The sequence below is a fragment of the Thalassophryne amazonica genome, chromosome 7, assembly GCF_902500255.1.
Source record: "Thalassophryne amazonica chromosome 7, fThaAma1.1, whole genome shotgun sequence".
Classification (NCBI taxonomy): domain Eukaryota; kingdom Metazoa; phylum Chordata; class Actinopteri; order Batrachoidiformes; family Batrachoididae; genus Thalassophryne; species Thalassophryne amazonica.
In genome coordinates this window covers 12,179,871-12,192,789 of record NC_047109.1, presented here as the reverse complement: position 1 = coordinate 12,192,789, position 12,919 = coordinate 12,179,871, and the positions used below count along the sequence as shown (strand labels likewise).

At 41.5% G+C, this 12,919-nt stretch overlaps 1 protein-coding gene across 1 annotated transcript in view; it reads right to left on the bottom strand.

The window, feature by feature from the left end:
* LOC117513625 (vacuolar protein sorting-associated protein 13B-like) overlaps window positions 1–12,919 on the bottom strand; it is a 1,146,044-nt gene that overhangs the window by 75,243 nt on the left and 1,057,882 nt on the right. The window contains 1 exon segment of the mRNA XM_034173849.1: window positions 5,133–5,303. Coding sequence (XP_034029740.1) covers window positions 5,133–5,303 — 171 coding nt within the window.

Genomic DNA, 12,919 nt, shown 5'->3' with positions numbered 1-12,919 from the left:
AGCTGCAGACAAGAAGGAAAAAACACACAACTGTTTTATCAAGCCTTGACAATGTTAACAAGTCAAATAATTACCCTTTTAGACGGCTCAAAATGCTTTCTGCAGACGCGCCCGCGAACGGCCCAGCGGAGCTCCCTCTGTGATTCAGGAGGTGATTAGAGCTGTTTTCAACAGCCAATTTGCAGAATAAAATGATTAATCCACCACGAAATAATTATTTTATATAGGCAGCCGGTAGAACAAAGAACGGCGTCCAGCTGTGAACACAGCGCATCTGATTTGCATCCACCGCAAATCAGATGCAAAGCAGACGTAATAAAAATGCTTTATTCGTGGCCAGTCTGTATGCAGCTACAACTTATTTTAGTTTGTGATGTGGACATGATGGGCACGCAAAATATCCATTTTACACGTTGTCCCAGTCCGCTGCCAAGCCGCAAATCCCTGTCAGTTGCGGATATCAGCAGATGATGGCGAATATACAGCGCATAGATTGAGTATGTATTGTGTATGTATGGAATATGTAAGGCAGATGTCATCCGCAGCCAAAATTTTGTGCAGCTCATTAATCCTGGAAATGGAAAAACGTGCCTCTGCGGATAATTGCAGACGTGTGCGGGTGTCAGCCAATTCATACAAGCATGTTTCACGTATATTGCGGATGTTAAGTGAATATGAGCCAATTTTGTGTGCAATCTATACGCAAATCATCCTAAACGCCAGTGGGACAGGGCCCTAATGTTATGTCTGTATGATCCTTTTAAGGATCTACAGTTTAAATTTAGTTTGTGTTTACAGTGTGCGCAAATCTCCATCCCTCCCTTCTCCGCCTCCACCTCCATTAACCGCATTCGACTGTTTCTAAGGTAAGAACACTTAATAAAACTTTTTTCTTTTACTTTATATATTTCATTATGTACAGGTAAAATATACATGTCTGTTTGTTAATAAAAAAATGTATTTATTAGAATAAACAGGACGTTAAAGTGCAAACTTCTCTTTCCCCCTGAATGACATGAACAGGAAGCGATTACAGCTCACAGCAACTCCCATTGAAAATAACGGAGAAACAACCTGAGCTTCTTGCATTTTTACATAAAACAAACGCAATAACAATGTTTAAAAACCCTGTTAATATATCCAGGAGAGTTTTAGGCACAATATACAAAGAGTTTTATGTTGCAATGTTAATCCTGTGGTCCGTGTGCAACGGTTTTTAAGTGCAGCCTGATCAGAGCGTCTCAGTGCAGTTCTCAATGTTAATGACAGCGCGCTTTTTTTGTTTGGAGCCGGAAGTTGAAAATGATGCGTTACATCACACTTAACCGGATTGCAACAAGAACCCCCCCGCAAATATCGTATATACAAATAATAGAGCGCTGAAGAGACCTCCTGTGCATAGCATGCTGTTTACAACTGTTCAGGGTGCAAACTAAGTTCAAATTCTATCATCAACTGACAAGACATTAAATATATAATCAATACAAACACACACTTTGCATTCAGAGTGGGCTTCAAAACACAAAAGGACCATTTTGAAAACAAAGTGAGTGCACAACCACCTAAGGTATGGTTACAGATAAGTGGTGTCACACTTTGGTGCACGATAATTCAATTTAATTACATTTATTTATACGGTGGGAAGTTTCAACATACAGTAAGTTGCCACAAGCCGTGACGCAAGTAATGCAGGAGGGGAGATTGAGAACTTTGACTCACTGGATACAATGTGGCAGCACAGTGGTTTAGTGGTTAGCACTGTTGCCTCATTGCAGGAAGGTCATGGGATCGATTCCCACCTGTGGCCTTTCTGTGTGGAGTTTATGTGTTCTCCCCGTGTTTGTGTGGGTTCTCTCCGGCTTCCTCCCACATCCAAAGAAATGCAGGTTAGGTGGATTGGAAACTTTGTAATTGTTCGTAGGTGTGTGTGCAGGTGTGAATGTGTCTGTCTATATGTGGCCCTGCGACAGACTGACGTCCTGTCCAGGGTGAACCTCCCCTCACACCCAATGACTGCTGGGATAGGTTCCAGCCACCCCCCTCCACCCCCCAATAACCCTCAATTGGAGTAAGCGGTTGAAGGTAAGTGAGTGAGTGAGTAGCGGATATGATGTTGAGGAATGTTTGTTGAAATGTTGAATCAAAGTGAAGTTTATAACGTGATAAGCAATTAATTAAACAGCTACAACAAAAAATCTCATATTTAAGTTTTGCCTAAACACAAATGTTTTGACATTTCAAGTTACATTTTCCGTCACCATACAGATAAAGGGAAAATACATGATACATTACACAGTTCGTAAGATGACAGGATACATAACGTGTGCACAGGACTGCGTGCACAGTCTTCATCTCAGTGTGCAGGGGAACAATCCGTGCTTGTACGTGTTTTACGGAGCAGAAAAGCACGCGCGACCACAAGCAGACGTGGCCCACATGTCCAGCAGATTTACGGGGACTTTTTTGTAACTCGGTGCCAGTGGGGAGAGGGGCGTGTCTACATGTTGTACCGCTGCTATCAAGATGTGATCGCCGTGTGACAAACGATGACTCCCAGAATGACGTTTGGGGACAGGCCCACATGTGCACGTTGCAGAATGATATAAATATTACTTATATATAGCAAGCTGGCAGACGGGCCAAGTTTTAACTCGATGCAAGTCTGTGTGAGTTGTGTGGGAAAGTGAGACGGACAGTGAAGAGCCAAATGTGCAGTCTGTGGGGACGGCAGCGGGACCCAGCTCACATCTGACGTTTTATTATGTGAACATTAAAGACAAGCCTCCCAAAATTAAAGCCTCTCTTGCACAAAGTGGCTGCACAGGAATGCGTATGGTCTTGAAGGAATTTGTTTTATCAAATCATAAGAAACAGATTTAAGCTGCTATAATAACACTGAATATGAAGAATATATGGAATATATGCTCATCACTTAGTACAACAGGTCATGAGCCAGTCTGGTGTCTTGGTGAATTTAAACATCATGTGATAATGATACAGCAAGTGTAGATGTGCCTCACAACTCAGATCATGTGTCAGTAAGCGAGTGTTTTGAGGTGCAGGTCAGATACTTGCAATTACTAGCAAAAATCCACAATTTGGGAGCAGCTTGTGTGGGTTCAGGGATTGTGTGTGTGTGTGTGTGTGTGTGCTACATGCATTCATATGAGCAAGATAGATAGCAAGATATAGCAAGATGTTCAAAGTTACAACATTTAGGAGAGCAATAGCAAAAAAAAAAAAGGATTTTACATTTTTTTCAACAGCAAATAATTTTGCTTCTCATGTACTGAACATATTAGAGACAACGCACTACAAAGTGTAGAATGCAGTGGTGTTACCTGTATATATACTATATTGTACAATCTAGTTTGGATTATTACCACTAGCAGCTGCAGGACACGTGGCAGTATTGTTTTCCATCCTGTGAGTTTGTGTGAGGACCAAAAATGGTTCAAGTCACTGAGGATCAACCAAGCACAGTGATTTGAGTTTTACAAAAATTGGTTAAAAGCCAGGATCACATGCAAGGTCATAAGAGATGTTTAGAATGGCTATTGTCAGGCTGGGAGGTAGCGAGGCACTGACTGAGGCTGGACGCAATATGCAGACTCACAGGCTGGCGTATGAGTAAAGGCTGGGTCTTTAATGTAGACACGGATACGGCACACAGGCAAGCAGTCCACGGTGCAAAAGTACAGATAAGGGTGAGACAATAAGTCAAGGTCCAAAACAAGCAGAGTTCAGTAAACCAGCAAACAGGGCAATCAGAGCAGAGGCAAAAATGGGTTCCAAAAAGCAGAGCAGGGGTCAAAAACATGGCTAGGCAAACAACAGAACAGTGACGTGAGCTGGTAAGTGACAATGTTGACAAACGAGCGGGGAGGAAGTGAACAGAAGCAGTTTAAATAAGAACAGGTGGTAATTGGATAATGAGATGCACATGGTGGGAGAAGGATCTGGAAAGGAGGTGTGGTCAGGTGAATCCAAGAGGGGAAAAGAGATGCAAGAAAAGGCAGTGACAAGCGGGCAAGGAAATGACAGACAAAACAGGGTGTGGCCAACAGCTGAGGAAGTGCAGGTGCAGGACAAGAGAGTGCAATGATCAGAGGAGACAGTGATAACAAAGAAGCTGGGTGTGAACACGTGAGAACTGAGGTGAGTGCAGACAAATACAGGACGAGACAGAGAGGTGTAAGTGATGAGAATTACAGACATGACAACTAAAGACCATACAAAGGAAACATAAACAAGTAATCAAAACTTGAACAGGACTGAAAAGCAAACCAGAAGATGATAAACACAGAAGATAAAGTACATAAAACTAATCAGAGAATAATAGGAAATGAAACACTATGACAAAACTGAACTGGAACAGACAGACAAAAAACTATAAGTAAAACAGAAACTAAGTGATAACAAAACCTGACATCAAAATACTACATATAACAGAAATGAGAACAGCAAAAATAAGCAGACGATAACTAAATGACAAACCATGAAAACACAGACTGATTGAACAAAACAAGAACGGAACTGAAACGTGGCTGTATAAAAGTAACAAAGAAAGAAAGTAACAAAGCAAAAATATTACACAGAATAAACACATGATGAAAATAATTAATAAAACAAAGCTGGGGCAAATGGAGATGCGCTATAGGAGCCTAGATCAGGGCGGGGCATGACAGCTATTTTACAGAACTGGTTGAAGAGAGACACCTACTATGGTTACGATTAAACACTTCCATAAACTAATATATCATCTTTCTATTAGTCACATGACCTCAGACCTGAAGTGACCTTGAAATGTCAAACTGAAAGTTATAACTCTTTAACTCAAACCGCTTGGAGCCAACATGGATTAAACATGGTGAAAGGGTTGTCTGTTAGTCAAGGACAAAGTGGATCAGTTTTGGACAGAACTGATAAAAGTCAAGGCCTCACAGAACCATATATTACAGTATCAGTGAATCACAAAGAAATAATTTGCATAAATCTGCATCAACCTGTAAGATGCTATTTTCTTCCCCTCTCTCAGTGGCCACTCTGCTTACTAATTGTTATTTGTTTGGTCTTTGAGATGATCAACTCTCTTTCATGTTCGTGCAAATGCAACTCCAAGCACTGAGTACCTGTCGGGATCCTTGGTGACGTAGGGCCATGTAGGCTCACGGGTCATCTGTGGACCATAGAAGTCAGCCAGGATGTGCTCCAGATTGTTCTCAGTCCTGGTCTTGTTAAGGATCTGTTTGATTAGGCTCGTGGAGATCGGCACAGCACATTGCGACACATCTTCATCCTCCCTGAGAAAAGGAGCACAAACCCAAAGTTAAAACATGTTTAGTGGAATATACATATTGACCTACACATCTTTACACCCGTCTCTAAATATCAATTTTTGACCTGAGTGTCAATGATTTCTGGGATACCCAAATTTGGGCCTGAAATCAGGCGTAATCAGTAGAACCTTGTGAGCAATTGGGAAAGCTTTAAACACTTTTAAAGAAATTTGTGACATCAAGATAAATTGTGTTCCAAAAATGTGAACAATCAGCGTTACCTGGTGCAGAAGGGGGGGGGGGGGGGGTAATCTTGTGTAAAAGTAGGTGAAAGTGGGCAATCGGGTACAATATGCAGTAATCAAGACCAACCACTGTCGGAGTAAAAGTCTCCTTCTTATCCTTCTCTGCAACATGAAACCCGAGTTGGGAATGAAGTGTGTTCCTCAAATGAAGAAGTTTGAACCTGTTATTTTTATTTACTTTTTCCACAATTGAGGCAACAATAGTGTGTCCTGTGAAAAACTAAACTCTAAATTTCCAAATCAATCATAATTCCAATCTCTCGTAAGATCATGAACTCTGAATACTGAATGAAAGAATGAGACCACTGGTAGAAGCAGCTAAAACTGGATTCATTTGGAAGGTGGTTGGTCTGAACCTGACAGTCTCAGGAGTTGTGACAACAAGTAGAATTTCTCTTCCTTTATGTTAAGTTTCAGGTTAGGTGCCTCTGCTTGGAGGATTTCCAGGCACAGCAAACTTGGAGGAGATGGGAGGATAGATCCAGAACACATGGGAGAGATCGCATGTGCAACCTGGCTCAGGCTGTCCCTGGGATTAGCCAGAAGTAACCAAAGGATCTGGGGTTGGAGACATAAATGTTTGAGCTATGTTACTTAGGTTTCTGCCATTGCAACCCAGTCAGGATGAAGTGGTGGAGACTAAATAAATGGAGCTTTATAATACTGAGTAAAATCCCCGTCTGGCACCAACATTCATTCCACGGTGAAAACCTCTGATCACATTTCTTGCCTTTTCTGATGACTGTTGTCTGAACTTGCTATTTATACATCAAGTTGCTGCCAGTCTGCCCCAGTTTTGATATTAACTCAAGATCTATAATCAAGCTCACAAAATGACATGCTGTACCACTAACATTTGTGATGAAATACCTGGATTAACAAACTGCTCCACCTCTGTTCATGTGTGTGACAAATATGATGTCAGGCCAGGTCTGGGAACGGCCTTGGGTCCTGGATGGCAACCACCCAGACAGGGTGTCAAAAGTAACCATCAACCTCCTGCTGTCAGGCAAACTGTGGGCATTCCCTTGGCCTTCTGCTGCTTGGGTCCTCCACAGAGAGGCACAGTGGAAGTGATACTCCTCATCTAAGTCTCTCTACATAACCCTTTGTTTGACACAAAGCCATTCCCAAAATAGTTAGCACCAAAGACATGACCTTAGGTCACTAGTTTGCTGAAGTTTCACAGGAAGCACCAGGTCCCGACAGACTTGGACCTTTGTTCTCCTGCCAAAATATTGACATTGCCAAACACCTCTGTCCAGCAACCTCATGACAACACAAGCACTTTATTATAATCATGATGCATTTAAAAGTGAACAACCAAAGTCCAGTTATCGCCTCTTGTAGACATCACACTGGAATTAGTTTCCTAACACTGGCACCTGTGTATATTCTGAAGTAGCCTGCATGGACAAGGAGTGCTTGCTGGAAGACATAAAATGCTGGAGTGTTCCAGAAAAAGAATTTTTGAAGAAAAGAGGACTGAAAGGTGCCCATGTTTATTAGATTGATAGATATTTCCAGTGATCATCCCTGTGAACAGAAAATAATACCTGAAAAACAAAAAATGATCTAATGAACACTGCTTACATGAACAAATCTGTCAATAACAACAACGTATAAAATGTCCCATCCTGAAAAAATGAGCAACTAATGATCTTAACTGAGTGCATGACTTGTTCAGTCATTTATGTTTAACAATCATTTAACAGCTGTAAATAAAAAGGGGGAAATTAAAGGAAAAAACTGGGCAGAAATCAATGTGTTTTCCATTGTGGGAGTGAATGTTTTTGCTGTGTGTGGCTTGTTTGAGCACAATCAGGGATAACTAAGGACAAGGTTGATTATTTCCCTTCCTAAACATCTTCAGATTGTGTGCCATCAGTGTGGTAGTTTCAGAGGAGTTGTCCTTATCCTGTCCTCATAAGTTGTCCTTATGAGGTCAATATACATGTGGTTCATCACGTTACATACACAATTTATTAAAAAAACAACAACAAAAGGCCAATTATCTCCCCTTAAAGATGCTGGACCAGAGTTATTTTCCTTCCTGCACGAATTCATATGATGTGTGAGTTTTTGTTGAAACAATTTCGGAGGAGACAAGCTTCGCTGAGAGTCGGGCGGATAAACGGGGTGATTCCTATGTAGCCCCCAAGTTTGTCTTTGCAGAGGGCATAACAACCAGGTGTACCTAATAAAGTGACCATTCAGTGTGTGGTGTTCATGGCAGCGGTACTCTGCTCTGTGCCACTGGAGAACCTAAACATAAAAAAGGGCTGTGAGAGCTGCTTTTACTCATTATGCCTTCTTCCGTGCGGAACCGTGCGATACTCTGCTATATCAGCTTGTCAAGTGATTCCTGAAAATTAAAACTTACATAGTCTTGGGGTCACAAAGCCAAATAGTGGAGAATCACTGCTGGGTATTTTGTAAGACAATCTCTCTTGAAGCATGTTTACTGACTTCAATTTATCCACGTCAGAAACAATTCAAACATATTTTCTATATCAGTACAGAAAGAGACATCTCTGACAGTAAGTGACTCTGTCCATTGTTCTGTCGAGTGGAGTTAAAGCGACCTGCAGCTAAACTCAGCATTTACCCTGAAACCTCAGATTTAAGCCTGTCTCTTTATTTCTTTATTTATTTTTGACATATGGTGTTGTCTTACAAACACTAACTTGCAGAGATCACAGAAAGGCCTGAAGAGCAGTGAATAACCCGGTTTGATACCTCAACTCCAGACACTGGATGATTATGGCTTTGCAACAAATTAAATAAAAAAAAAAGAATCCAAACACTGTAATAGCATCTTCGTTCTCTTGGATAAAGCAAAGAATCCCCCTTAACCAAGAGCAGCAGTTTATTAATAGAGTTCACTGTGCTATAAAAAGAAAACAGACAAGACAGAGGAAAAGGACGAGGTGTTGACAGGAAGCTTCTCATTCACAGCGGTTCTTGAGCAGGGAAAACTGGAAGAGGCTCCTGATTGGAAACCTCAGTTTTCTAATGTGGTGGCGAGTATGAGAAGAGGAAGATATTATGTTCTGGTTAAGACCTGTCTGTGTCTCTTGTGTCGCAGACCGCAGCTCTGCTCTCCACCTCGTCCATTAGAACCCACAACTATGTGTAATTACAGGAAGGAAAGACGAGCCACTGACCAGGGAACACTGAAGACGGGATCCAACCTTTACTTTTTGGGTTTTGGTGTGTGTGTGTCACAACATATACATTCAGTTTCTTCAGGAATGCCTGTTCAGGGTTAAATTAAATTGTTGAGTGTTTTCAGCCTGGGGGTGGGAATGCTTGTTCACTTTTTAGTAAGGTGATAATTATAAGATGTTGGTAGAAAATTGTACACAGTTTAAAAAACAGCTCAATAAAAGTTAACAATGGTTTGAAAATTAAATATACAGTATGATTGTAACACTGGAATTCAAACATGTAATTTATTCTGACTGAAGTGAAATATATATATATATATATATATATATATATACACACACACACACACACACACACAGTTGTATGTAAAAGTCTGGGCACCCCTGATGATTTCCATGTCTTTCATTTATAAATCCTTGGTTGTTTGGATCAGCAATATCAGTTAATTATATCATATAGCAGACAAACAGTGATATTTGAAAAGTGAAATGAAGTTTATAGGATTTACAGAAAGTGTGCAATAATTCTTTAAACAAAATTAGGCGGGTGCATAAATGTGGGCACCCCAACAGAAAAAATACATCAATATTTAGTAGATTCTCCTTTTTTTCATAACAACCTCTAAACGCTTCTTATATAGTCTGGATTCTGGTTGAAGGTAGTTTGGACCATTCGTCTTTACAAAGCATTTCCAGTCAGGTTTGTTGGTTTCCGAGCATGGACAGCCCGCTTAAAATCATACCACAGATTGTCAATAATATTCAGGTCTGGGGACTGAGATGGCCATTCCAGAACGTTGTACTTTTTCCTCTGCATGAATGCCTTAGTAGATTTTGAGTAGTGTTTAGGGTCGTTGTCTTGTTGAAAGATCCAGCCCCGACGCAACTTCAACTTTGTCACTGATTCATGAACATTGTTCTCAAGAATCTGCTGATATGTGACCCTCAACTTTAACAAGATTCCCAGTACCTGCACTGGCCACACAGCCCCACACCATGATGGAACCACCTCCAAATTTTACTGTAGGTAGCAAGTGTTTTTCTTGGAATGGTGTGTTCTTTTTCAGCCTTGCATACCGCGCCTTGCTATGTCCAAATAACTCAATTTTAGTTTAATCAGTCTACAGCACTTTATTCCAAAATGAAGCTGGCTTGTCTAAATGTGCTTTAGCATACCTCAAGCAACTCTGTTTGTGGAAAAGGCTTCCTCTGCATTACAGCTCATACAGCATCTCTTTGTGCAAAGTGTGCTGTATAGTTGAACGACGCACAGAGACACTATCTGCAGCAAGATCATGTTCTAGGTCTTTGGAGCAGGTCTGTGGGTTGACTATGACTGTTCTTACCGTCCTTCACTTCAGCTTATCTGAGATTTTTCTTGGCCTACCACTTTAGGCCTTAAGTAGTACTGTGCCTAGTACGGTCTTCCATTTCCTGACTATGTTCCTCACAGTGGAAACTGACAGCTGAAATCTCTGAGATAGGTTTTTGTATCTTCCCCTAAACCATGATGTTGAACAATCTTTGTTTTCAGGTCATTTGAGAGTCGTTTAGAGGCTCCCATGTTGCCACTCATTAGAAGAGATGCAAAGAGGGGAACATTTGCAAATGGCCACCTTAAATACCCTTTCTCATGATTGGATTCACCTGTGTAAGGAGGTCAAGAGTCAATGAGCTTACCAAACCAATTTTGTGTTCCAATAATTAGTGCTAAATGTATTCAAATCAATAAAATAACACGGGTGCACAAATTTATGCAAATTCATTGGTCCACTAGCGGTTTTCAAAGTTAGCTGAAAAGCTAATCCATAAATAAAAAAAAAGCTTTGCTAATTAGCTGTTAGATGAACTGCACCCATCGCTGCAAAACATGTACATTAGTGAACTTGTACATTTGATTGTCATGAATGAAGGTCATGTCTACAGACCTGGAGTGGGTGGTGTAACAAAGTATGTTTTTAAGTACATTAAGCCCATTATGCTAATACGTTTTCATTCTGACGTACCGATTATGCATTTATGTTAGCATGCATGTATGTATTTTTTAGCACATGATAAATAATGTTACAACAGAGACAAGCAGTCATGTCATGCTAATGTGAACTCATGTTAACAAGGATGATCATGTGAGTTTTCATGCTAACACTGTAATTATCCATTTATGTTAGCATGCAAGTATGTATGTTTTAAGCACATGACACATCCTCCCGCGATCCGATCCTGGATAAGCGGTTGAAGATGGGTGAGTGAGCGTGATGATAAATCCTGTTACTCACAATGGAGGCTCTCACCTCATGCTAACATTTGGTGCAATGTCAGTGCCTTGACATTAGGGATGGGTGCTGAATTCGGTACCAACCGAATTCCGTCGGTACTATGGGGTATCTGTTCATGTAAAATCAAACGGTACTTAAATGCTTGGTACGTTTAAGTACCACGTTTTGGTACTTAAACGCACCATTATGCCTGAGAGAGTGGGAGAGTGGACAATTTTACATGAACGCAGCACGCACAGCCTAATGACGTCAGAAGCGGAAGCCGCTGGTTCATAAACAAAGCAGATGGCTGACAGAAAGCACTCGAAAGTATGGCTCCACTTTTCTAAATGCGATGCAGATTTCGCTTGCTGCAATATTTGTGATGCAAAATGCAAGGCCCGCGGCAGAAATACATCAAATCTGAGGAAGCACCTGGTTAAGCACAAGATATTTCTCAACGCTGAAGATAAAACAAGTTTTGACTGCCTGCGAGTCAGATCAACTCCTGAATTCGGCATCGCTAGCGACTCGTAATCTGCAGCCAGCATCGCTGGAGAAGATATGCTTACAACCGCTTCATCATCATCATCTGCTGCAGGTAAGAAACGCTAAAGCGTAGTGTTTAGATAACGTTAGCATGTGTGCAGCGGGCTCGGCTCTTGCCCGAAAAAGTTGATATGCTTGTGTTCTTGAAAAAAAAAACTGCACAATGAATGACGAAACACTACAGTAAATGTAGTTCATTGCAAAAAGTTTGCCTCACTTTTATTTTTAGTTTGTTGCACTTTAATTTATAAAAATTACACTTTTATTTATTTTTAGTCTATCCCCTTTTGGATTTAATTTGTGCATTTTAAAGGTAAACACTGCTTAGGTGTAGTTAAGAGTTTCTATGTTCAAGAAATTTGTGAAACAATTGCCTTGTTACAAGGTGGGCTTCATAGATAATTGGCAACGCTTCTGGGGTGTTGTGGGCTGGGGTGTTTGGCTGGTTTGGTTTTTGTTTTCTGTTTCTCCCACCAGGTGCTATGCATTCAGGACTGAGTGGCTGAGCATCAGGACCTCACCCTGAACACCTGAGGCTTGTTATCACGTGCAGGTCATCAGGACTCACAGCTGTGGTGTATTTTGTCATAATCAGAGATTGTTGCATTTAAACCTTGAATGCACAGTGTGTGATTGCCAGAGACTCGACCTTGTGAGCAGACGTGTGAGATCGACGTCAGGAGAACAATCTCACCATCACGGACGCAGAGACCGCTCCAGGTTTGACGCCACAGTCTGTGAAGGAGGATTGGGTGAGGTCTCACGCTCTTCAGCACACTTCCTGAGGTAATTTGGTTTTGGTGACTTTTATGAAGTAATGACAGTGGATTTGGTGTCCCTCACACCTTGTGTTTAGTGAGCTGTCACGTTATGCTAATTGTCTAATCAGCTTCTGCTGCAGTGGAGATTTGAACTGAGTTGTTCCGTGCCTGCAGGGTAAGAAGCTGATGTATAGATTTAAGCCAGGAAGTGTTTGCTGATTGCGTGCACCTTTGAGTTGTGTCTCTCTGTGTGGAGTTGGACTCACCTCATGTTTTCTTTCTTCACAGACTCGGTTTGTCGCGGCCACCTGGGGGGTGTCGGCGGGGTCCCTGGGTCCGAACTGCTGTGGCTCCGGACCATTTGCGCTGTTGAGAGCGCGCCGTGTTTTCACCTCACCAGACCGCGGACATTTTTGGTTGTTTATCACCCCACTGTTATGTTTATTAAATTCTGTTATCCTTTGAACCGTGCTCTGCTTATTTTATGCTGGCTCCTTTCAAACGCTGGGTCGGTTCTCCGCCCGCGTCCGAAACATAACATGGGGAAAACCTGGTCTTGTTAGGAGAGACGGCATCCATCCCACTTTGGATGGAGCAGCT